The sequence below is a fragment of the Dendronephthya gigantea genome, unplaced genomic scaffold (genome assembly GCF_004324835.1).
Source record: "Dendronephthya gigantea isolate DGI-Jeju-01 unplaced genomic scaffold, DenGig_1.0 000014F, whole genome shotgun sequence".
Lineage (NCBI taxonomy): Eukaryota > Metazoa > Cnidaria > Anthozoa > Malacalcyonacea > Nephtheidae > Dendronephthya > Dendronephthya gigantea.
Genome location: NW_021163024.1, coordinates 2359339 through 2386492, shown reverse-complemented (window position 1 = coordinate 2386492; position 27154 = coordinate 2359339). Strand labels below are relative to the sequence as shown.

General features: G+C 36.3%; 1 protein-coding gene and 7 non-coding genes across 9 annotated transcripts in view; all 8 read right to left on the bottom strand.

The window, feature by feature from the left end:
• Positions 1–20385, bottom strand: part of LOC114519877 — a 30580-nt gene extending 10195 nt beyond the window's left edge. The window contains exons 1-8 of one of the 2 annotated variants that reach the window (XM_028540058.1): positions 20026–20385; positions 17267–17894; positions 5470–5585; positions 4576–4839; positions 3775–4049; positions 3304–3490; positions 1919–2179; positions 6–280 (exon numbers count right to left, since the gene is read on the bottom strand). In XM_028540058.1, the coding sequence (XP_028395859.1) occupies positions 6–280; positions 1919–2179; positions 3304–3490; positions 3775–4049; positions 4576–4839; positions 5470–5551 (1344 nt within the window). In that variant the 5' untranslated portion in view covers positions 5552–5585; positions 17267–17894; positions 20026–20385. Of the gene's footprint in view, positions 1–5; positions 281–1918; positions 2180–3303; positions 3491–3774; positions 4050–4575; positions 4840–5469; positions 5586–9240; positions 9290–17266; positions 17895–20025 lie in introns of those variants that run through there. The other variant, XM_028540057.1, reaches the window with a different exon arrangement.
• A 554-nt stretch (positions 20386–20939) lies between these two features.
• Positions 20940–21078, bottom strand: LOC114519887. Its single transcript, XR_003686642.1, has one exon. It is a non-coding gene; the product is annotated as a U4 spliceosomal RNA (small nuclear RNA).
• A 310-nt stretch (positions 21079–21388) lies between these two features.
• Positions 21389–21525, bottom strand: LOC114519881. The gene has a single exon (XR_003686636.1). It is a non-coding gene; the product is annotated as a U4 spliceosomal RNA (small nuclear RNA).
• Positions 21526–21992: 467 nt separating this feature from the next.
• LOC114519879 lies at positions 21993–22131 on the bottom strand. The gene has a single exon (XR_003686634.1). It is a non-coding gene; the product is annotated as a U4 spliceosomal RNA (small nuclear RNA).
• Positions 22132–22579: 448 nt separating this feature from the next.
• On the bottom strand, positions 22580–22722 carry LOC114519883. The gene has a single exon (XR_003686638.1). It is a non-coding gene; the product is annotated as a U4 spliceosomal RNA (small nuclear RNA).
• A 319-nt stretch (positions 22723–23041) lies between these two features.
• On the bottom strand, positions 23042–23180 carry LOC114519880. The gene has a single exon (XR_003686635.1). It is a non-coding gene; the product is annotated as a U4 spliceosomal RNA (small nuclear RNA).
• A 306-nt stretch (positions 23181–23486) lies between these two features.
• LOC114519888 lies at positions 23487–23625 on the bottom strand. Its single transcript, XR_003686643.1, has one exon. It is a non-coding gene; the product is annotated as a U4 spliceosomal RNA (small nuclear RNA).
• Positions 23626–24087: 462 nt separating this feature from the next.
• Positions 24088–24225, bottom strand: LOC114519882. Its single transcript, XR_003686637.1, has one exon. It is a non-coding gene; the product is annotated as a U4 spliceosomal RNA (small nuclear RNA).
• Between the last annotated feature and the right edge of the window lie 2929 nt (positions 24226–27154).

Sequence of the window (27154 nt, the reverse complement as noted above, 5' to 3'; positions counted from 1 at the left end):
CTTACCTCAACCTGACTCAACAGTCCAGGAATTCGAGTCCACTTGAAACCCTGACACCTGTCGGCAGTCATTCCAGTTCGAACCCAGATGTGATAATTCGAATTCACTCCCCAACATCCATAAGGACCGCATGCAACATACTCCAATCGTCCACCCACCTCTACCCAACTGGAACCTTTGAGATTATCGCTAGTTATACCAACTCGACAGTATATATGACCACCATTGTTAACACCATACACAATTCCTGTTGGTCCAGAGTCAATTTGTTTCAAGCCACCTTATATGTAGAAAAGACACGAAAGGATCACTAAATCAGTTTTCAATGCAAAGAAAAACGAATAATTGTAAAGTGCATCAATTATTCTCATATTCTTTTACCGGGTGTTAAATCAGGTCAAAGTACTTTTATTATTATTTATTTAAAGGAAATCGTCATGTCCAACGGGTGACGTCATAACGTGTTATACGACTTTTTTCGTGCACGCTATTACGTCATAACGTGTGATAAATAGTCGTTTTCCACGTTTGACGTCACACCAATGGCGGAGGCATCAACGCAGTGAACTCAAATAAGACTGCAACGCAAGCTCTGCGAAAAATTTGAAGCGAAGATGGCGGAAGCCTTTCTTGTAGGTATGATCCAGGCGTCTGGCGCGGAAATTTCGTAAGTAAAATGGCGGGAATGATGATTTACCTTTGCAATTTCCGCGCCAGAGGCCTGGATCATACCTACAACAAAGGCTTCATGATCCGCCATCTTGGCCTCACTCATTAATGAGGGAAAGTCAGAATCAGCGTTCCAGCGACACCGCGGAAATTGGTATAGGCTTAGCCGCAATTCTCGATACTTAGACTTCAAACTTGGTGAGGAAAAAGATTTATAAATATTCAAGAAAATATGTCTTGCACAAAAGATTTGAAGCTTGCTCACGGTAAAAACGAATCGTCTGAATTAATAACCTTGTGTATACTTTAAGCCTCAAAATGGCCATTTCACAGCGGTCAGATGTGTATGATGAGCTGTCAAAAGATTGCAGAATGCGTATTCAGAAGAAAAATTGAACTTTTTTAAGATATTCAAAAGGTTTCTCTTTGATAGGGCGATACAGAAATGCACAATTGTGAACCAGCGATTAGATTTTCGGGTTGAAACGTCTTAAACACCAATTTCTGCGGTGTCCGTTCCAGCCTTATTTGAGTTCACTTTATCAACGTCCCAAAGGAGCGGGAATGTTAAACCGACAAAAATTCAAGGGAACAATTCAAAGTTTTAATGTTCGTCCTTTTAAATAAATAATAAAAAAATTATTCAATTCGGTTTTCACATGATATGAAGAATTATGAAGCCTAAGTTTGTCATCATCAACCTCACCCTTCGGCTTCGGTTGATAACCACAAGCTTCGGCTTGATAATTCTTCTTATTATATACACAAGCGCCAGATATATGAGGTATGCTGCAATTTCACTGGTTGGCTACTAGACAAATATTAGCTCATATCTGTCTAGTAGAGAAAGTAAACAAAATGGCTGAAAGTTTGGGGAGTTGAGTGAAATAGAAATCCAAGCTTCAGTTGATAACAGCTCACCAAAATGCACCAAAAGGGCGACAAAGTTTGTGTATAAAATACGCGCCGAGTTGGCTATCGGCCATATACGACGAGAGTGAGCAGAATAACTGATAAATATCATGTTCAACCTCATTCAATAATTGTTAAGTATCAGACAATTTTTTGTGAACGAAAAGTGGAGTTGCTGCGGTCCTCAAGATTGAAAGCAGATTGAAAAATTGCAAAGTAGCGGCAAAAGACACACGGTTCTTTCTTCAGCTCCTATCCTACACTATTTTACCCCGTAATCCATGTCTAATGCTCAGAAGACTGTTGTCACAGACTTCAGTGATGTAAATTTTCTTACCAGGTACGTGGGACCAAGATGTTCCTGCAAGATTACTTGATGTGACACCCTCGCGATAAAAGATATGGTTATTGCTATTTACTCCCCACACTCCTGCATTTCCAACTGAAACATGTTTCAGCAGACCAGGAATGCTGCGCCAAGTATCAGGACCATTGAAAATTAAATGTGCACTGTTCACCCCCCAAACAACTCCAAAATGATTGACGTCCAGTTGGTCCAAATTACGGTTAGGAATCAACGTCCATCTTGGGGCGACCACTGAAATGATGATACATATGTTATTCACCGGCAGCAACGTCCGCATAAAAAATATTTTCAGAGGTCTCAAGCTTTTGAGACCGAAGTCAACATTGGGTAGTATTTTAATTATGCAGTCACACTCAGCCACGGTGAAAAACAAAACACTTCCGCATTCGTTTCATTTAGTAAACTTCACTTTTATCGCGTGAAAACAATATTTTAATCCATATATTCAGTAGTGTAAAGTGCTCGAGAGTTGGTAAAGAAAAATTAGGAAAACAAAACAGTCTTCGCCTGAGCATTAAATATATATTCCGGACAATTCTGGACTGTGGTTAGATATTGTAAAATTCTGCGCGCATATACCTACAGCCAGTCAGAATGCGAGATCCGATCCTAACCGAACTGGTCAAGAAATGAAGAAAACGCGGCGGGAAAATGAATTAACGATGACTGCAATATTTCTCGTTTATAGACCTGGAGTGAGGGGGACTCGGCGAAATATTTCCCAAAGTGATGATAGCCCAAGGGAAATATAATTACTCAGGAAAATATCATAAAATGCTAAAATAGGCCTACAAGAAATTTAATTTGTAAGAAAAGAAGGACATGTTCAAAGCGATGGTGCTTCAGTTGTAAATTCAAATATTGTTATCCATATTTGTAAAGTGTGTTGGTAATAAAAATCATTATATGTGGGTATAGAAACAAATTTTTCTGTCATCATGCATAAGAATGCTTATGTCAAACATTTATTTATATACTAAGTCTTGTGGGTCCCAGCAGGGTGCCCAGATATTCAAACTCTTGCTATTACGTTGTTATGGATGATTTCAATGGTTTTGGTCTTTTGGGACACCCTGTATCACAAACTAAATTTTGTAAAAGCAGTAATTTATTACTACAATAACAAAAGTGTGGCATCTTTTTTTCTATAGCTATAGCCCCGTTTAAACTGCACTCGATTTATTGGCAAGGCACGGCTAAAATGGTTACGCGTATACGGGTGTACCCGTCCTTTGTCTCGGTAGCTTGAGCACCAATAAAATTGGGCACGGGTGCCCATTTTAGCCGTGCCATGCCTGTTAATTGAGTGCATGTACAGTGTAAACGGGGCTTATATGCATGAAGATATATCTTACCATTCGTATAGAGTATGTAATCCCCATGGGTTATACCCCATGCAGTATTTTTACCGGGTGAAACATGTTTATATGCACTACCAATAAGTTGCCAGCCTGTTCCATCTGGGTCAGCTGCTGTAATACCCAATCGACGATAGAGGTTGTTTCCAGAATTGACTCCAAGAACAACTCCATTCGCGCCAACCTGTTAAAAGAGTTTAAGAATTATCAACAAGTATAATGCTAGAGCAGATATGAAGTAATTGGAGCTTTAAAATGAAACATACTCTAATAATATTTCAGTTAAAAGAAAAACGTATACAAGACACAATTATTCTAAATTATTCGGAAGTGGAATTGAACTATCGCCAATTGAATAATTGCGTCGTGTCGTAATTACTGTCGCCCGAGTGAACGCCTGAGCAGGCGTCTTGTTGCATCTTTTCCACCCAAATGGTAGCGCTCCTAGTCTTTTTTGCATGTTCCTACCTCAATTTGCTTCAGTTTCCCAGGAATATGCTGCCATGATGAACCTGCGCAGTTTGCAGCTGTAACTCCATGTCTGATAAAAATATCATCGTTACTGTTCACCCCCCAACATCCCAAATTACCACAGCTTATATACTTCAGCTTTCCCACAACATGCCTCCAAGAGTTGCCAAAAGGTAGAGCATGTGATATTCCTGTCCTGCAAAAGATGTCGTTGTTGGAATTCACACCATATACAATTCCCCGCGGTCCTGAATCAATCTGTTTTAGCAAACCTAAAAGTTTTAAAGATATCAAGTTAAATAGTTCTGAAAAAATAATGTGTGATTAGGTTTTAAATTGTGTGAAAATATTTATTACAACAAATTTTTAGCTATAAAAGTGAATTAGCTCGTTGAAACTGGGCTCAAATGAATTGGAAAACATTGATTATTATTACCCGATATATGAATGAACTACTTGTGGTAAACACCTTCAAGTGAAAGTGAAAGTGAAAGTGAAAGTACTATTTATGCTAGGGCAGGGGACGGAGGGAACGCCCTGAAACTGAAATTTTGCCTCCCCCCCTGAGAAAGTGAAGTAAATCATTTTTATGCTGCACAAAAAGTCTGCATGTGATCTTGCCCATCGAAATCGCCATCAATAATGCCACATTAAAATTCTGCCCAGAATATTTAGCATGAACCTTGCATCGAGCAGCCTGACCCCACATAATTTTTGCCTCCCCCCCCCATGCATAAAATCCTGGCTACGCCCCGGGGACAATTTCAGCATTTCATTTACAAACAATCATGCCCTCACCACTCGCTCGTACCCAACCAACACCCGCTGAGTTCTCTACTGATTCGTAGTCTTTACGATAGAAGATGTGATTATCTTTATTTACTCCCCAGACTCCTGCTTCACCAACGGAGACATGATTTAATAATCCTGGAATTCGTTGCCAGTTTTCTTGAGAATGACGATAGTGCCATATTTGGTGTCCAGAACTTACCCCCCAGACCTCATCATCCACTGGACTAACATCAACTTGCATCAGTCTTCCTGGTACAACCGACCAAGTGGCTGAAAATGTATTGAAATATTATATGTCAGTAATTATTTAAAAAGCGCAGAAAACCTGTTTTAAAGACGAGGTGAGAGTCTAAAAAATTGCCTGCTACAGCAAGAATGTTTACGTCACTGTTACGATATTTTACGCACTAGTTAAAATACGAGCGGCTGATCTGTATGGGTATTTACCATAGCAAGTGCGTAGCACGAATAAATCCCGTACAGATCAGCCGTGTAAATCCCATACAGATCGGCCGCGAGTATTTTAACGTGCTGGTGAAATAAATTAAGGTTCACGCATATTAGGGCATGTGTGTGACAAAGTTATGAATACTAATTAAGATTGATTGTATCAAAGTTAATATATGAATTACTAACTTCTTATTAACTGAGCGCGAGGTCTGTACCGAGAAATATCGGACCGAGGTCTTTTTGTAAAGACCGAGCTCGAAGAGCGAGGTTTGTACAAAAAGATCGAGGTCCGATATTTCTCGGTGAAGACCGAGCAAGCGAGTTTAATAAAAAGTTTATTATGTGGCATAAGGCATGTATTTGAACTTGAAACAAACAAGAAATGCATGAATTCGTATTAATAGCCTGGTACGCATTGGATAAAAACAAAATCTCAAATGAATACTTTACCTCCATCGATACTGCTGATCGCGAAAAACAGAAGTAATATGGACAAAATTTTCATCTTGAAACTTGATTTGGACACTGACATTTGACCCAGTTCGAACGGTTGCTTCTATATATGCCTATAAAAGTAATTATGTATATTAAGGAAATCTACTCACGTTTTGCATGCCGAATTGCATGAAAGCAATCATTGACATCAGACTTGTCGAAGTGGGAAGTTGTTGCTAAGATGGAGTGACCGTGTCCAGGATCTGCCGGATACTTTTTTCGATCTACTGAGCGAAAATAGGTCGACAGAGGGTATATTGGGATAAAAGGCGGAACGGAAAAGTAGAAAAACGGGAAACACGTAAGAAAGTTCAGTTTGCTATTGTAAATGTCACAAAATGTTAATTGACACAGCGAAATGAAAAATGCTTAGAAATTACAACCACAAATTTATATGGATAATGTCATAAAATATTCAATGTCGATTTTTAGCAAAAATAATGTTGTACTTCTGTCGGTAATAAGTAAACATAATTTAATAAGCAATTAGGCATTTTTATGGTAGCAAAATGGGAGAATCCGAGGATAATTCAAGATAATTTAGCAAGTAAAAACCATTAAAAGAGTCATATAACTAATTAAGTCGCTTCTAAAGATCTGTGTTTTAAAGAATGAGCCGTCTCTGTATCCAAGGCTGGTTTTAACCGTTGTGACTCATGAAGACGACGTAGCTTGGCGGTTTACAGCTACATCTGAAATGAATCTCTAGTTGAACTTGTCGACTAATCAACTATAATCTTTTATTGGGACATGTCAGCTGCCGAAAAAAGGCTTTTCGGCGTTGTCAGAATTGCCATTAAAATGAAAGCAATTCTATAGAAAATGAGGCGGCTAATCCGGCCTAAACAACGCAAAATAATTTATAATGTTCTCCACTACATGAAGGACCTGGGTTTAGGGCAATATCAAAGATCCGTGGGTGGAAATGAACTATCAATTGATATGGGTAAATCAGTTATGATTTTTGGCACTTCACTCGATGAAATGTGTATAATTCCACTATCATTTGATATGTATATCCGTATTATTTTTTATCTATCCCACCACGCAGTAGCTTAGTCAGCCTAACAATTTAGTCCTACTATGCGGCACGATATGTTTTCGTGTAAATTGACAGTGAAAACAATCAATTTCTAAATTTAAAATTTGACTAGCAGGATCGCCAATAAGCTGACTACGGCACAGCATCGCACCCCCATAAAAGCATCATCATTTTAAACATCCATCCTTAGAAAACATCCCTCGGTAATCCCTTATCAAGCTCTGATACTTATATACTTATAATCGCTTATACTTGTAAAATGCGATATACTTCATGTAAAAATATCTTGATGTTGGCACAAGAAAACGAAGTTTTTTCACTGATTATTAAAAGCAAACAAGTGGAATATTGCGAGAGAGAAACTATACGATGCTACAGTGCTACAGCACTATAGATCTGGTAATTCGAACTGTCGTGGGCGTTTGTTATATTGTAATCGAGAAATACTTAAATACTCATAAGACCTAACCAGAAGCTTAGCAACTATCTGCCTCCGGCGAGAATCGAACCTACGTCTTGTGTTACCGGTGCATTGTTCAGGCCAAGGGTATACGGAAATGACTGCCACTTAGGATGCTACGTTGCACACTATTAAAAGTGGCCTAATGCGAAGTTCAGATTATTATAATTCAAAGTTTGCTACATGCTGTGCGTGGAATTAACTTCACATTCCTCAGTGCTAAGAATAACACAACAGTATCCTGGGCCTGGGTGGTAACACCAGGATGACACATCACTCAGAGCCAGGCACTGCGGTCAAACAACTTCTAAACAGTTTATAAGTACACCAATTGTGGGAAAAAAGTCAATATTGTCTTACAAGTAATAAATTACAATAATTTGATACTAGTGACTACGTGGGAGAATCGATTCAATATATAATGTGATTTCATGCACGTCAATAGCTAACAGTAGAAAAGAGTATTTTTTATTTTTTTCTTGCAATCCGAATTCATATTTTAGCGTTTCCTGCAATCTGATTGGCCGTTGTGATCCGAATTCATATTAGCGTATTATGCAATCTGATTGGCCGTTGTGATCCGAATTCATATTAGCGTGTTCTGCAATCTGATTGGCCGTTGTGATCCGAATTCATATTAGCGTATTCTGCAATCTGATTGGCCGTTGTGATCCGAATTCATATTAGCGTATTCTGCAATCCGTATGAGGCCGCAAGGACCGCGTGAGGTTTAAAAACACGCACACACAGGGCCGCCCCCCTTTAATTAAAAAATATCTATTATTTACCAGTTTAGTCGGTCCGTATAGGGAAATATTATACGGGGAGAGGGGTTGGGGTGGGGGTTAAGCCCTACTCTTTTTACCGAAGATAATTTTTCTACTATTTCTTACACTTGCGGCAAAGTCAGACACCAGGGCGAGGTGAATTTTTTACATCAAAGTTAAGACGTTCCTTTTCGCGTCGTATGTGTCAAATAGTGTTTCATAGTGACTCCTACTATGGTGGGTTCTATGTCCGTCAACTCAACTCCTAGACCTCCCCCGGTTCAATATCGCGGCGCCGTGACTTTATACGTGTTTGGATTTTTTGATCACAAAATTAGGGACTCTAAAGCTTTTTAATTTCCTAATTAATCTTTTCGGTTAGGCCACCCACCCACTTTTTTATAATCATTAATATTCATAACACGCAAAGTCACATGGGAATGTGACTGGATTCTTCCAAACAAGGCCGTCGAAAGGCAGGGAAGGGGGCTGGTAGGAACATCTTAGTCCTTGTCTGTTTGGCTTTCTATTCGTATTTTATTTTTCACAAGATAATACTAAGCACGTCAGGCTCATTTAAATTTATAAGGGAACATAATTATGCGAATTGCGAGATTCAACAAATACTAAAGATTTAAAAGATTAAAAGATTAAATACGTTTAACCCCTCCCACCTATTTCGTCATTATCGACCAGCCCTTGCGCCTCAACATTCACGATAACTCCATATCAGTAAAGCGTATTTAAAATCTATTTTTTTTATTAGGGTTATTCAAGTGTTACGCGTTGTCAATGAGTTATGCACCCCGCAGTTTCTAGTTTTCTTTCATTAGACCTCATCGTCGACACTATAATACATTTTGCTTCTAAATATTACTGAATTACCAAGCGAGGCTAACTGTAACCTTTCCGAAGATTGCGACTCTGTATGGGCAATTTTGTTGAAAGCATGTATATATCTACAGCTGGTTTTTAATTAGCTCAACTAATCAGCGCCTAGCAACCTTCTTCATTTAAATTTAATGCCTGACCAGAGATAGGGAAAGAATGCATAAAACACTCCTAAGATAATTTTAGTGGAAAAATTGCAGTAACGTTTTTGACACTGCTGTTCGCTCTGAGTTCAATCTCCTTGTATCCCTTCCAATGAATACAACTTGAATTTTTAGTTGATTTATCAGTAGGCAATAGCATGCAATGCCGAATTTATCCGCGTTTACACTACATTAAATGTACCAGCACAGCACTACTGTAATTGGAACAAGTTGCAAAGTTTTCTCGTCCAAAGTTCGAGCAAATATGAAAATGGTAGGACACATGATGGGCTTATATCGGTAGTATTGCATGATTTATAATTTAATAGAGATTTAATAAGCTACTGTATAAGTTGTTTGTTCAAATGATACTGATAATCTGGAGACAGTAAGACATCCACAAATGCACGCTGATAAACTTACCAACAAACGCTGCTTATTCTTGAGATGCACTTCGGGACACGACCTTGCATAAAATGAAAAACGCACTTTGGGATTGTGCTATTTCTAGTATTAAATTATTCATGACGTGTCGCATCTCTTAATTGTAAAGGAAAAATGTTTCGTGAAGCATCACACCCCACAACAGGACATCGAGTGATTTTTATACAATTTGTCGACACAATGCCTCCGGATCTTTGTCATGAACGCAGCTTTGTGATTTTATGGTTCTTTATGACTTTTTTAATTGATCAAATTTGCATGCGCGGAATGTCATTATAATTAATATACTGCTTTACAATGATAAAAATATTGAAAAAGTTAAGTATTGAATGCAAATTATGTGCAGCAATAGTTTCATAATAGTATTGCAACAAATATCGTCTTACGCATAACCAGACGGTCAGTTTATTTTGTAACTTATACAAACAGACCTCGCAGATAAACTCCAGGGGCCGGTTGTTCGAAAGGCGATTAGCTTGAACGGGGGATAAGTTCAAAATAGAAAACAAAATCTATCTATTTATTGAACTACTGAACTGAAATATTTCGATGTAAATAGTTCAATTTTCAATGGAAGTAGATATTTAATGCATAAGATGCAGATTCAGTCATTCAAAAGATCTGTGAGAGTATTCATAATCTTTGGCTTATCCACCGTTTAAGCTAAACGCCTTTCGAACAACTGGTCCCTGCATGATATGATATTAACATGCAGTACCAATATAAAATATCTTGATAGGAATATAAAGATAGCTAAGCGAAAACCCATGCAATGCACTAAAATGCCAATATGACTGATATAACGGAGGTGTGTATTGCATAAGATCAGATATTCACAACCATAAAACATACGATATTAGAGTTTGGTATTAAAACGATCGATAACTTGCCATGCAGTGGGGTAATAATGCCCATTAAAAGTTTATTTGTTGGAAATAATAAGGTATAACTTGTTACGTGTAATGGTCATATTAGCTAAGTTTGTGTCTCTCATAGTGAGAACAATTAGCCACTTAAAAGGAGATATATGAAGTTATAATTTATCTAGCTGCATATAATATATCACAGATAAGTAATACTACATACACGCACGCAACCGTTTCGGCATGAATTATGAAACATTTTTATACAACCGCAAACTAATTAATATAGTTATATAATTTATAATTCCTACGCATTGAACGAGGGCAGAGACAGTGTGATATGGCATTCTCAGCTGGTCAATAGAAATTAGGGTGTAGGTAATCTACAGTCATGAAGTTCAAAATTGTTAGACGTAGTTTAATGGACATATGACGAGAATAGCGATAATGGACATAGACGAAGATCGCGAGATTGCAGTGCGTGTAAAATAAAGCTCTTTTTCAATTCAGTTGAGAATTTTGATGATGCCAATCTATTCAAATTAAAATAAGGATTAGTCGCAAGTTTAATTGTTTTTACATAGCTTAATTATCTTTTTAACTGCTCAATAACCTTGTTGCTAAGAGCCGTTAAAAATAGCTCTTTCTTCCCGTATTCATGCATGTCAATAATTGTCAACGTGGATGATAAACTGTTCAAACTTTCTAGAGATTTTAGATCGATTAAATTGTTATTTTGAGGACTGTTGACTCCTATATCCTTTGTTATGGACATCCTTTCATTATTAATAATAAGCTCATGCAGTGGCTCAGCTAACAAAACAGTACTAAATATACGTATCGCGGCATGCGCATCCTCGGAAATATATAAAAGATTCTGTAGATGAAGAAGAACTAGGATACTTAGCACATTTATAAGCGATTTTCCAAGCGCAGAATACGTTATTAAATCAATTTGAATCGAGGTCACGTTCTTCAGACGTGATTCCTAATCACGACTGGATAAAAAAAACAGGGTTTTGTAAATAGAACGTCAATGAGGATTACGAATCCTCTCTAGAGCATTGAACACAATTGACTGTTGTTAGTATTGGGGGTATATGTATTCTTGTTACTATAGGGGGTACGTGTATGTATGTATATTATTATTATTATTGTTATTGCACGTATAGTTGACTCATTCTTCCTTCAACTGTTCCCGGCTTGAATTTGCAGTGTGAATAATTCCACTCGAACTTAAAACCATTTTAAACCCTAGAATTATTGTTATAGTTTATATATGTATTCTTGTTAGTAAAAAAAATTATACAGTGGCAGTGATCCTATATCAGGTGTAAAAAGCATGCATAAAATATCATAGGTTCCTAATCATAACCTGTTAAATATACCGTTAGTACACGGCATTATACAGGATTTTCAGTGTTTACAAATTAGCTAGTGAGCCTTTGAGATACAAATTAACATCTTTAAGTTCAATTACAAGCTATATTTAAGTCACAATAAATACAAATTCAAAGCTTTTGATACACACACGTTATAGAAGCCAACCGGCAATTCCTACGCACTTTTTTTACCTGCATTTGTTTGCGTTTATCCCTACGCATTTTTTTTGGCTGCGTTTGTGGTAAAAATGTAACACGTTTCACCGGGCAAAATATTTCCCAATTAAAGATTGAACAAAGACTGTTTGTACTTTGACGTCTTTGATGTCTAGTGGGACTTCAACCGCCTCCGCATTTCACAGGAAGGGGTTAAGACGCTCTTGAAATATGTTCTCAGCAACAAAAAAGAAGGAAACGAAAGAAGGTTGAAATCACTGGATTACGTGCTCATTCAGAGCGATTAAATTATGCACATAAAAATGATATTAGTTTATAAATAGCCATGCAGAGGGAGGGGTTGTATAAAACTACTTGACTACATTTTGACATATAGTTAATTAACTCAGAAATACGCAACTCTAAAATTTAACTAGTCTTTCATACAACTGGGGCTAGAAGGCATCGTTTTGGTATCTTTAAATCATCTGATGTGCTTCGAGCTTAAAATACACTATAATTATGTAGTAACTATAATTATGAACGTAAAGTGTTTATATTCTCTTGGCAAGCCCCTTTGTCGATACCATTTTATTATTATTAGTTTATTGAACATTTCATTATCTAGAGTTTTTAAAATTCCTAAGACTGTTCTCGATGAACAATCCCATGCGTCATTAATTCGTTCTCAACTTTTAATAAAACCGATGTGAATTTCGACACTCACCACAATACTGCAAACTTTCTTCAAAGAAAACTATTTTAGTCGCATGCAAAATATGGATACAAATTTCATTTTTGCAATGCTCTCTGAAGTACTAGTTTCTCCGAGAGAAAATTCGCAAATTATATATAGACTATACCGACTATTCCAAACAGTAGGGTTGCAAGAATAAAGAAAATATTAGATGAATATATCTCTATAACTTTTCATTTCTTTGTTCGAAACAAAAAAAAATCAAACCTACGCCCGCCATAATATACAACAATGTTTGACCTGATTATAATGTCTGGCAACCATGGATTTGATACAGAATATTGACACTATATATATATATATATATATATATATATATATATATATAAATATATATATTATATATATATTATAATATATATATATATATATATATATATAATAATATATATATATATATATATATACAATTAAGTAAAGTATCCAAGAAGAAAGAGTGCTCGATATCAAAATTTAATAGAGCGATTAAAATAAAATCAATGAAATATTACAAAATTTTGAATATATTGTTCGCTACACTCACAGAGTGTAGCGAACAATATATTCAAAATTTTGTAATATTTCATTGATTTTATATATATATATATATATATATATATATATATATATATATATATATATATATATATATATATATATACACCCATTTGCAAAAACGTTGGCCGCAGATAGATATATAGATAGATAGTCGAAATCTAATTAGAATTGCATATGTTGTGTAATATGATTGAAATCCCATGCAAATGTATTCATATGCAATTCTAATTAGATTTCGAGTATCTATCTATCTATCTATCTGCGGCCAACGTTTTTGCAAATGGGTGTATATATATATATATATATATATATATATATAATATATATATTATATATATACTATATATATATATAATATATATATATTAATATATATATATATATATATATATATATATTACGGACTAATATGAAATATCACATTACAGAAGCCTCTTGTATTAGGCCCGGAACACTGGAAATTTGATATTATGTATCAACAACACTGTAAATAACAAAAAAATATTTTGCTGCACGATTGAATGAGAATACAATTGCCAGTTAGATCACGATAAGGTAATAACCCTGGAGGAAACCAATGTGGGTCTCGGTACTTGAACGTAATTATTTTTTATGTTTTATAATTAGGACAATTGTGGTTTGTTTACTTTGTTATGAATTGCACGACAAACAACTTAGCACTTGCACTCAAGAGTGATTCCTTTCGGCATGACTCTTGATAAAAAGACAAAAACACTTTTTCTTTGAGTAATTAAAAATATCTTTTACTCTTTCAAACGTGCAAATAACTGGATTTGAGTGTATTTTTATCAGTTTCATTGTTAGCGATTTACGTAGGCGATCCAGGGAAGCACATGCCAAGAATTTCTAAGGGGGGAGGGGGGTGCTTGGCATTATCATTATCCTAAGGACATTTCACTACACAAGTGTCTGTTTGTTTTATGTTAAATTATGCGCTGTAATGATGTGGCATGCATCTTTTCATGACTTTATTTAACGGACAACCGAGCCTGGTACGAAATTTCCCGCCGAACTTGTCAAGCGAAGTAATGTAATGAGAATTTGTAATTGAATCGAATTACAATATTTGTACAAAATCTTTTTATTGAGCTGTGTTTCTATACAGTTATAGAAACACTTGTGGGAGTTTAGGAGGACTCGAAATAACATCCTACGGGCTCGTTTTCCCATTGATTATTTCTCGTTCTCCCAAATTCCCAGGCGTGTTTCTATAACTGTATGAGAACACGGAAAATGTTTTCTATTTCTTAAATATAGTTCAAATAATAATAATCATGAAACGAATGTTACGATTTATTTTCTGTCTTTGCGTTCAATTTGATGCCAAATCGTCAGGATTTCTATCATATCAGCTTTCTATCCAAAATTGAGCGACTATATTTGCCGAAGACGTGCATATTTTGTTATTAAGATTGGAAAATGTAAAACTGCAGGGATATACTGTAAGCCACAAATTTCGAAATTTTGAATACAGGAAAGTTTGAAATTTTTTTTTCAAAACAAACAAAACCACAATATGGCGCATGCAGCTTTTTAAACACATTTCGATTCAGTAAATAACTTTAGTTGCACCAATTCTCACGTGAGCTAGTACCAATTTGACAATTTCTGTCTCGGCCATGACAGAATCATGGGCTTTACACAATAAGATCATGCAATGAAAGGCTACTTAAGAAAAAATTGTATATTATTTTAAAACGCTTGCTAACACGTATCCGTACTTATACAAGCGGTTGTTCAAAAGACGGTTAGCTTAACCAGATCTTTACATCAATTATTTTAATTGATTGTTTTCAAAGTTGAATATCTTTTTCCATAAATATTTTTTTTGGACCGACAAAAGCCATATTTTGTAAAAGGTTTTAAAACGAACAGTGGTTCAGAAGCACCTAAACCAAAACAGTGGATAATAATTTAACCCAGGGTTAGCGCTAACCTAGCTTTGAACAACTGCGGTGCCCTCTAGCCATTTTGAAGCTAATTGCATGTATAAAACTGTTAGCCACTTCTCGTTATCTCCTTCTGTCGCTAACTATAGCTGAAAGATAACTATAAATACCTAGCTTTTTATGCACCCTGGGGCCAGTTGTATAAAAGACAAGTTAACTTTTGACTGTAGTTAAGGACAAAAGTGGCGAATCAGAGTTGTGTATTTCTGAGTTAACTGTGATTTAACTATGCAAAATGCAGTTAAAGACTTTAATATAAGTCTGGTTATTTATAAACGAATATAATTTATATGTGCATAATTTAATCGCTCCGAATGTATGAGCACGTAACCCAGTGATTTCAAGCGCAGTTTTTATTTTTTTATTTAGGTCATGGGATTTCTGGTAACCTTTACGTGCTCTCTTAAGAATGATTAGCGAAAGATTTGATTGTTTTTGAATAAGCCAGAAACCGTTCAGTCGTAGACGGTGTTTTATTATTGTAATATGATGGCCCGGGTTTTGAGCTTATGGTAACAGAAGACTTCCTAGTGAAGCAACGATCTACCAGAGAGCTCGTGTTAAATGCTACTTTATATAACAGCCCACTCTCCTATACAGAACTCGTAAAAATTCGTGAAAAACGAATTCGCGAAAACGTTTGTGTCAAGATCATCTCAAACTACATGTTATGGAACAAATTGAAATCAAATAAATTGAAGCAAGTATTTCACTTTTGACAATGTATATAGCGAGACGCTTTCCTGACAAGAACATATGCAGCGATGATTTCATAAACACCGATTATTATGCGGTGTCTGCATAGGCCCTGTCTACATGAACGAACACATGAACCCCGATTCGTTTGGATGAGCAAACGTTTTGTTGAAGGTTCAAACGTTTATGCCCCCACATGCATACGCGAAAAACTGGTCCGCAATGTATGTAGTTGCTCGTTATCAAATGCGTCTGTTTAAAAAAACAGTAAATCGAAATAATTAATTAACAAAAAGCAAAAGTCCTTAATGTTGCCGTTTTTTGTTCAGTTGTTTTAATCCAACATTTCCGGTCAAATAGGATTGTAAGGAGCGATACTAGTGCCGTGCTTTGTTATACCCAGCATTATACAGGGTGTCTAAAAAAAACCGAAAACTATTGAAATCACTCATTAAAATTTAAATGCCGTGCTCACGAATTTTAGCCCATGGGGGTTTAATGCAACTTATAAGATGCTAAATACGAAAAATTTGAAATTGTGAATTTAAATTGGCCTTGTTCTTGCTTCGAAGGAAAATGGTACAGCTAACCGCGGAACAACAGTTTTTATTGTGATAAATTATACGCGTACCCAAAGTACAACGGAAGTGCGAAACGCTTTTCAACAAAGTCGACAAAGGGGTACAAACAAATTTTACTGCATCATATGCATACATAAAAATGCTTATGGCAAACATTTATACACCAGTGGGTCCCAACAGAGTGCTGAGGCATTCAAACTCTAACAATTACATTGTTATGAGTCATTTCAATAGTTTTCGGGTTTTTTGGCACCCTGTAGTGAAGAAATGCGATATTTGATTGAAAAAAAAGACAAGAATGCAGGAAATTAATCACAAATTAATGCACATCGTTTTTAAATAATCGTGATTGCAGTGCGTTCTCACGTATCCGGATTCATCGCCTTTTTAAAAGTTTCCACTTTAAGAGCAGTTTCAAAAGTTTCCCGATTTGCATCTTTTCGACTAAGAAATAAACATTAGGTATAAAAACTCATACATGCAGTAGCTATATAATAAATCCTGGTTCTCATGTGCCACCAACAGTCTGCGACGTATTGTTTGTGGCCGGTGACGAAGAAAATATAATCAAAATAAAAGCAGTATTTGAGTTCCCAGGTTCACACGCTATGGGTTTACCAAATGTCAGGTGCGTCAAATGGGAGATAGCTATATAGCACTGGTATATGCTGTTAACAGTGCAAGTGCCTTTTACGAACGGCTTTTGTCATTCGTAGCTACGACGACAGAAAATGTTAAACATGTTTGGTAATTTCTGTCTTGCGTGATAAAATCTTTCCGTGCGGCGAACAAAATCTTCTGTGATAACACCGCAAGGGTTTCTGCACGCAAGATAAAAATTTTCAATGTTATAATATTTGCCGTATGTGGCACGAATGAAGTAAAGGCACTTGCACTATTGCATACGAGAGCTATCTCCCATTTGGCACGTCTGATATTTTGGTAAGCACATGCATATATAGCTCTTGTCAGTCTAGTGTGTGCCAGGCTTTGATGTTTGTGAAGGCTGCATAGACTTAATATATAGCTATAAAAAATGAAGATGGATGCTATTATCAATTACCTTGTTCATAGAAGACATGATCCAGTAAAAACTCTTGGAATTTTTTTCTTTTTTTTTTAATTTCGACCCTTACATTGAACGAGCTCTTCCATCACAACAATACTCTTCAAAGCTAACGGAAACTCTCTTAGTTCCACGTGCTTCGTGAAAAATTCTGCATACATTCTTGGAACAATGGCAAAGACAGGTCTTGGATTATTATTGTTCAGCGCTACGCTCGTTTCCTCCAGGTTATCTACAGCGCAGCATCCTGATTGCCTTTTTGTGAAACAAGGATAGCGCATTCTGGGTTTCCAACTACAATCGGAATCATGGAGATCGATATAATCATACGAAATATTATTTCACGTGAAAAATACTTATGAAGACATATGCAAGTCCAAAAGACCGTCGAGGAAGATCAGTTTCCTCACACACAACTGAAGCAATAACTGAAGACAAATTATGTTCAACCATGACGCCTGCTGTGCAATGTTCCCTGACGTCGTATATATTCTACTGTTCGTTTAACGCATTCGTTAAGAAAACCTGGCTTTTTATCCTTGACTTCCTCCAAGTTGTGAAGGAAATGATTATTCCGTAATTTGGTAAAGTCCAGTGAATTTTGACAAACATTCCATGGCGATTGCTACATAAGCAAAAAAACATTAGATACTGTACATGCATTGTTGAAATCACTGACATAGCTTAGAAGCTATAACGATATGATATTTTGACATTGATCAAGGTCGCGTGACTTATTAATTAGACTTTCATATGCATGGGGCATTGTTCGCCCACTATATATAATTTAGGTAGATCGGGCGGTTGTTATATATTTTTCTCTGCTCGCTGTAATGTAAGGACTATGTAAAAAAACAAGTATAAAATATATCTTTATAAAACTTGGCTACATCAGTAAACGAAACAGAAGCTTCGTTGCAGAGTGCACATTTTTCAAGATAAATCGTTCCTGGCCAATCCTTGGTCACATCAACATGAGTATTATGGCGCATGCATATACAACCCCACCCCTAATCATATACACCCCACCCCCCCAATCAACCACCATCATGGCTGAAATTTCTAATTTTAGTCAGTTGTATTAGATGTGTTTATTTTCTGCAGTTTAATTTGTTGGATAGTGAGAGATGAACAATTGATAGTACCATTTTATGGTTGTTTTAAACTTTATATTCATATCAAATAGTGGTGAAAATAGCTGATTAGCAAAATAAATCTATACAAGTTACACTGTTTTTGATATGGATGACTGTTTATGTTTGCAGTCAGACCAGTCAGACTTGCAAAAATTTTACAGGTGATATTTGGCTAATAAACAGAATTTCAAGCATTTTAGTCTTCAAGGAGACTATAATTTTGAGGGTAACGGTAATGAGGTTTTAGAAATTGTAACATTCAAACAAGACTTGAGTGTCTCAAGAAACATGCCAGTACATTCTTCTTAATCTTTGTGATTATTGTAATTCAATTATAAGGGTTCTTATTGGGTATGTGGATAATCTTGTTCACGGCTGTGAAATAGGAAGATCGATCTTGAAATTTTGCCTTATCTACAAGATTTCTTATTGATAACAAATTAAATAAAGTTCTAATAAATAAATGAATTACTCAGTACGGGTACTACATCATAGCATTAAATAGCACAGACAAACCAATGATTTACAAAACTGAAATAAATATAGTTTTATCTACAGCTGGCATCAACTTGTTTGCACAAAGCTGGATAAATTAAGTGTCAATTGATTGACTGACCACAACAGTTTGTACAGCAACAGTACAAGACCTGATGCCTTAGTTGTGTCCCAGCCTTGATAAATCATTCCTGCGAAAATAAATCATGCTCCTACGAAATAAATTCCCTTAAAAGAGAAGACCAAAATCCTGCATGCAAGGTGGTCTTACTATTTTAACTGTTTAAGGTATTAATAAGTTAGTTCTAGTTCATGGAATTTTGAATGATCTAGTAATTATATACCTACATTATAAGACCTAACCAGAAACAGTTGCAAAACTTATATCCAACTATATAAATTGACTTCTGGCAAAAATCAAACTTGCGGTCATACAATTTCAATGCACTAGCTGTGTTCTAACCATTGACCTATAGAGCCAGTTATCAGCTATTGCCAGAATAATTTGAATAATGTTTATGTGTGGTTAGAATGAAGCAAAAGAGCTAACTCTTAGCATGTAATTTGTCCTTTGGTAAATAATTATGTTGTGTTAATTGATGTAGCCCTAAAACTTTAGTAGTTTTAGGGTATAGGGGTGCAAAATATATCCATACAGTATACACATAAACATTTCTGATATATTTGCAGGGTTCATGTATTGTGTGTCAATTCAGGAACCTCTCAAGTCCTCAGGAACTTAAAAAAAGGCCACAAAATCCATTCCAAGGAGTACAAGGTGGACAAGCCACTTCGGTGTTAAATAGCGAGGCAATCATGTCAGCAACAGGCTCAACCCAGCATATGTACCCTGTACTCTAATACCTTGCATAAACTGGTACCACAAATCACATGCACAGATAGTGTAATTGTTTAATTCTAAGATTGAAATTATAAAACCTTGATAAATTATAAAAGCTGGGCTGAGCCTCTTGCAAATATTCTCTTGATTTAATAACCAGTTCAGGTTTAGATTTATAATGTTGCCCCCTGTTAAATTTACATCCAGTATAGTGTGAAAACATTCTTTGAAAAGTTCTACTGACTACAGCAAATCAAACATATTAATTGGGTACAAATACTCACCATATATTATTATTATACATTCGTGAAACGTCTGCCAAACGCTTTTATACGCATTCAACTGCTGCAAAGATCACAACACGACTTGAGATAAATTCTAAACCTGATTCATTTCATGATTTCCTTATTTTCAGCTTTCACCTTTCATGTCCAAGTGTCACTGAATAAGTCTGAATTACAAATTGTATTAAAGTGAAATGCTGCGGAGTGAATACACGTAGTGCCTTTATCTTCCTCAGTCATCTCTTCGGTAGCCTTCAGGTAAGTAATGGCAATATTGCGTGCCAAAAAACTTGATCTTGTTTATTATGATAAACGTAAACAAAATTTATATTGTGGATTTGTGGTTTGTGCTCATGAGAATTCTCTCCCGACTCCCGAGTAAAGTTCGCACAAAAGTGCGAATATGAAGTATCACGTATTCGCATAGGATGAAACCGCAGTACTATGGTACGTGTGCTCAAAAAATCATCATGACAAACAAAAAACGCTGAAATCGAGATGCACAATGCACAGTCAAAAATTTCCACTAGGAATGACGAAGCAAAATATATTTACAAAAAAGCACCATTTAGATAAAAAATGGTGAAAAGAACCCAATGCAAGTCTATTATTGTTTTTGTTTTCTGATTCTGAAAATTACGGTAAAATTGCTCATCAATCTGGCCATATTTCATAGTTTAAGGATACTGAATGGAACGAGAATTACGTTACCAAACATTCCCGATAAGGGCTTCGTTAAGAATGTCAGTGTCGCATTTCAGTACAAACTTTAATTGAAGTTTCGTCTGGTCACGGTAAACATGAGAGAAGTTTCAAAAAATGATTTACACAATGCATCATCATTTAGACAAAACACAAAGAAAGGTATGGAAAGCAAAGGCTATTATAGTTGTTTCTGTTTCAAAAAACTTCGGTCCAATAAAGGACCAAAAAAAATTGCTCAGCTGGCCATATTTCAGGCCATCTGGCGGGGTATTGGTATAAGTTTTCAATCAGCAATAATCGCGCCTCGGATGTTCCTCATCAGCTACGATAATGCCACTGCGCAAAGCTATCGAATAACTTCAGAAAATCAGTACTTACGTTCGACACAATTCTCATGGCATGTGGGAGATTGATGTATGCGCGCGCATTGCTTTGAGTAACAATGGTTAATTATAGAATATGCAAGATTCGCAAGATCTTCTACAATAATTAACAAAAACTGAGAGAAATGAAAAAAATGTTCATCAAGGAACGAAGAAGCAGGAAAATTTAAAGCAACGATATTGAAAATACATTAACACAATAGCATCATTAAGATAAAACACGATAAAATGAATACAACATATAAGTCTTTTATTTTTGTTTCAGAAAATATCGGTCCATTGAAGGACCAAAAAATTGCTCAGCCGACCATATTTCAGGCCATCTGGCGGGGTATTGGTATAAGTTTTCAATCAGCAATAATCGCGCCTCGGATGTTCCTCATCAGCTACGATACTGCCACTGCGCAAAGCTATCGAATAACAGCAGAAAATCAGTACTTACGCTCGACACGATTTTCACAGCATGTGGGATATACAGAGATGCGCGCGCATGGTTTTGACAGTCAATATTACATCTTCTAAATCGTCAAAATATTTATACATTGTAGCTGTTCACCTCCGATTTTTTACAATTATTCTAATGACCATCATATCAGTGCAATAATTTACCTGTATATAAAAACGGAAATACATTACCAAACATTCGACATAAGAGCTTCGTTAAGAATGTCAGTGTCGCATTTGTTTCTCCGAAATATTACATTCAAATACATACTCTAATTGGTTTTCTCCAAGATTCAAGTTAATCCTGATCAAGGTAAAAGGAAAGAAGTTTCAAAAAATCATTTACACAATGCATTATCATTAAGATAAAACACGAACTGAATGATATACAATGGAAATTCTATTATTTTGGTTTCTGTTTAAAAAAAACTTCGGTCCAATGAAGGACCAGAAAAAATTGCTCAGCTGGCCATATTTCAGGCCATCTGGCGGGGTATTGGTATAAGTTTTCAATCAGCAATAATCGCGCCTCGGATGTTCCTCATCAGCTACGATAATGCCACTGCGCAAAGCTATCGAATAATTTCAGAAAATCAGTACTTACGCTCGACATGATTGTCACGGCATGTGGGAGAATGATGTTTGCGCGCGCATTAATTCGACTGGGGTGAACAGGGCAGGATAGTGTTTAATATTACACTATTACGAGATGATCCAGTCACAAGGATTAACCTCACTGCTATTGAGAAAATAATATAATATTTAAATCTAAATGAGGTTTCGATTGTTCTTTTTGTCCTTCTGCTGAGTCTGACAACACAATTATAGTAGTTTCCTGCAGATGAGGCATATAATAAATCTATTGACTATGCTTTGGTCTAAATTCTGGTTACAGGGTAATATCTCAAAAGCAACAAAGTTTAGCAAAAGAATCCTCACTCCCGATCCACCTTTTATTTAATGCGGTGAGAAGAACAAAACCCGAACGATCCTTTTTTATTTTTCGTTTTAAGAAACACCGGTCCATTAAAGGACCAAAAAAAATTGCTCAGCTGGCTAGCTATATTTCAGGCCATCTGGCGGGGTATTGGTATAAGTTTTCAATCAGCAATTATCGCGCCTCGGATATTCCTCATCAGCTACGATAATGCCACCGCGCAAAGCTGTCGAATGACTTCAGAAAATCAGTACTTACGCTCGACATGATTGTAACGGCATGTGGGAGAATGATGTATGCGCGCGCATTATTTTCAATAACCATGGTTAATTATAGAATATGCAAGATTTGCAAGAAGATCTTCTACAATAATTAACAAAAAGCGAAGTAAGAAAAATGTTCATCAGGAACGAAGAAACAGGAAAATTTAAAGGAACGATGCTTAAAAATATATTAAAACAATGGCTCCATTTAGATAAAATACGGTAAAAAGCATACAACGCAAGTCCATTTTATTATTTTGTTATCTGCTTCGGAAAAAAATCGGTCCAATAAAGGAGCAAAAAAAATTGCTCAGCTGGCCATATTTCAGGCCATCTGGCGGGGTATTGGTATAAGTTTTCAATCAGCAATAATCGCGCCTCGGATTTTCCTCATCGGCTAAGATAATGCCACTGCGCAAAGCTATCGAGTAACTTCAAAAAATCAGTACTTACGACATGTTTGTCACGGCATGTGGGAGAATGATATATGCGCGCACATTGATTTGAATAACAATGGTTAATTATAGAAAATGCAAGATTTGCAAGAAGATCTTCTACAATAATTAACAAAAAGCGAAATGAGAAAAATGTTCATCAAGGAACGAAGAAACAGGAAAATTTAAAGCAACGATGTTTAAAAATACATCAACACAATGGCACCATTCAGACAAAATACGGTGAAAAGAATACAACATATAAGTCTTTTATTTTTGTTTCAGAAAATATCGGTCCAATGAAGGACCAAAAAAAATTGCTCAGCTGGCCATATTTCAGGCCATCTGGCGGGGTATTGGTATAAGTTTTCAATCAGCAATAATCGCGCCTCGGATGTTCCTCATCAGCTACGATAATGCCACTGCGCAAAGCTATCGAATAACTTCAGAAAATCAGTACTTACGCTCGACATGATTGTCACGGCATGTGGGAGAATGATGTATGCGCGCGCATTGATTCGACTGGGGTGAACAGGGCAGGACAGTGTTTAATATTACACTATTACGAGATGATCCAGTCACAAGGATTAACCTCACTGCTATTGAGAAAATAATATAATATTTAAATCTAAATGAGGTTTCGATTGTTCTTTTTGTCCTTCTGCTGAGTCTGACAACACATGCAATTATAGTAGTTTCCTGCAAATGACTGAGATGAGACATATAAGACATATAATAAATCTATTGCTGTAGTCTAAATTCTGTTACAGGGTAATATCTGAAAAGCAACAAAGTTTAGAAAATGATTTCTCACACACGATGCACTTTTATTTAACGCGGTGAGAAGAACAGAAATCCGAACGATTATTTTTATTTTTCATTTTAAGAAACACCGGCCCATTGAAGGACCAAAAAAATTGCTCAGCTGGCCATATTTCAGGCCATCTGGCGGGGTATTGGTATAAGTTTTCAATCAGCAATAATCGCGCCTCGGATGTTCCTCATCAGCTACGATAATACCACTGCGCAAAGCTATCGAATAACTTCAGAAAATCAGTACTTACGCTTGACAAATATAAACATTTATTCAATAATAGCAATCTATTTTAAAAACTACGTACATATTGGTGATAAAATTGTTATAATAACAAATATAACAGTTAAAAAACATTTAAACTATATATACCACAATGCTAATCCATATCCATTTATAACAAACGCAGACAAAATCTAACATCTATTAATGTGCAAAATCAAAAAGCTAAAAATTTATACTATAGTAAAATTCGTAGACAGTTTTAAAAAACTTGTGCTGTTATAGAGTTTAATTTGAAATCGTCAATATGTTCGTCCTTCGCACGAAATGGCGTTCTTGAACCTCTCGTACATAAATGCACTGATTTCAGAATTTCAAAGGACAATCTAGTTCTAATCCACGTAATCACAGTTGAGTAATCTTCTCCATTTTTTCTCGACAATTTATCCGCTAGATTCTTCAAGAATTTCTCACGCTTACGCTTGACATGATTGTAACGGCATGTGGGAGATTAAGAAATGCGCGCGCATTGTTTTGATAGTTAAATATAACATCATCTAAATCTTTGTAGACATTACATTGTAGGCGTTCAAGTCAAAATAAGAATTCAATTTTTTACTACATTTGACCATCTGCAATAATTTACCAGTTTTACCTCAAAGCAATTAAGCAAACGAGAAAGTATTGGAGATAAGGGCCTCGGTATAAGACCACACTTTAATGTTCATTAGAATCAAAGCAGGAAAGGAAAATTTAAAGAAACGATGCATGTTTAAAAAACACAATGCATCATTTAGAAAAAAAAACATAGCCCAACTTGCCAAGAACAAGTTTCCAAAAATGAGTGTTGCAGACGCCAGACGTGTAAATTATACAGGGTGTATAAAAACAGATTGGGATAGATCAGGCTTTTAACGTTCGAATGACATGTTTTTATAACTAAGAGTAAAAAAAATGAGAAAGTACGAGGCTGATACAAAATGTTAGTAAGAATCGCATATTTTCACCTCTGCGAGTTTCGACTGAAACCATTAAAAACTATTGAAATCACTCATTGTTAAAATTTGAATGCCGTGTGCACGAATTTTAGCTCGTGGGGATTTGATGCAACTGAGTAAAATGCTAAATGCTTTGTGTTGCTAGAGAAAGGGGACATGACGAAGGTAGTGGTGATTGAGACGCACATTTATTGTTAATAAATATCATTTTCGCGTACGAGCAAATTATACCGGATTCGGATGGTGACGAATCTAAATTAGCTTTGCAATCGGAAAGCGAGTTTTACTCTTAACGTATCTATATCATGATTGCTTTAACATGATCTGTCAAATCTTTAGCGTGGCCAACATGACGTTCGTCCCGCTATGTTAATATTTCAGTGTTCATTGACTGTGAAAGATATGAATAATTATAATGACTCGAAATTCACGTCGCAGTTAGACAAAATCCTCAGTCTAGCTATGCCTTTCTGCGAAATGAAAAATTTCTGTAGACAAAGACACCGTAAAACAACTTGACACGTAAACTCCGTATTGTTTTTTAAAGGGGGTCTTAACTCCCTGTTACCTGTACCCTCATTACATGTACATGAATGTCCTCTCAGGTAATCCAAAGATAAGTACATAAACATTACACAGTTAAAGACACGGCCAAGAATGATTTTACGGCGCGTTAACAAGTGCCGATCGTGCAATAAAAAGGTTATCCGCTCAGATTCAACAGTAGATGAATAAATATTGATGCATTAGGAGCATTACATATTTATATTGGCCCATTAAAAGTCAGATCACACACTAAGCACACTTTTCTGGCACATAGCAAACTTTCCACATCAAACACTTGAAACACTGGCTGCGAGTGTTGTCGGTCTGACTACACTTGAAACGAACAACTTCATTAGCAGTTATGACTAGCAGAAGCAATGTGACTTAACGCCTGGCAGTGGAAACATTTGGGAACTGGGCCTTTGTACCGAACCTCTATAGGAAAAGAATTTACTCTCAAACGACGAGGAATCTCATAGTGTATTTCCTACATCTTCTATGGGATATACTTCAACCGGCTTATCGTTTACAACGAACTGTTCCGAGAGAAATAATAACTTCGCTTCGTTAGATCTAAACGTTACTCTAGTGTGTCCCTGTGGCATCGGTTGAACTGCTTTGACAACGTCCACACCAACCACCTTAACGATCGCGTCGATCAGTTGTATCACTGACGCATCAACCTGCTCCGTATGTACGATTACAGTATTTGGACGACGCAATCTAGGTTCCTCCAAACGAAGAAGGCGAAACCTTTCTTCTGCAGCCTGTGCACCAGGTCGAACTGCCTCCGAACCAATCCTAACCGAACTCGATACTGGACTCGCGACCACTCGACCATCGACTTGATTCGCCACGGGAATTTGACCAGCTTCTGGACTCGCCACCCCACGACCAACTCGACCACTGTCTGCCTCCATAGTTGCTTCCATATCTGAACCATCAACGACCACGTCTTCTCCAGTGACCGACTCACTCCACTGTTGCTCTTCGAAAACTTGAGATACTTCCAGCTTGACTCTGTTGTCTTCTCTTCTTTTTCTCGAACAGTAGCTTTGATAACGCCACAGCGCAAAGCTGCCAACTTTTTCGAGAGAATCAGTACTTATGGTCGAATAGCTTGTCACGGCATGTGGGAGATTAAGAGATGCGCACGCATGGCTAAATTTTTGAGAGTCAATATTACATGTTCTAAATCGTCAAAATATTTATAGATTGCAGTTATTCAGCTGAGAATCCGATTTTTTACAATAATTTTAATGACCATGTAGCATCTGCAATAATTTACCTCAATACAAACGAGAAATACATTACCAAACATTAGAGATAAGGGCTTCGTTAAGAATGTCAGTGTCGCATGCACCATTGGTCATTGGATAAATA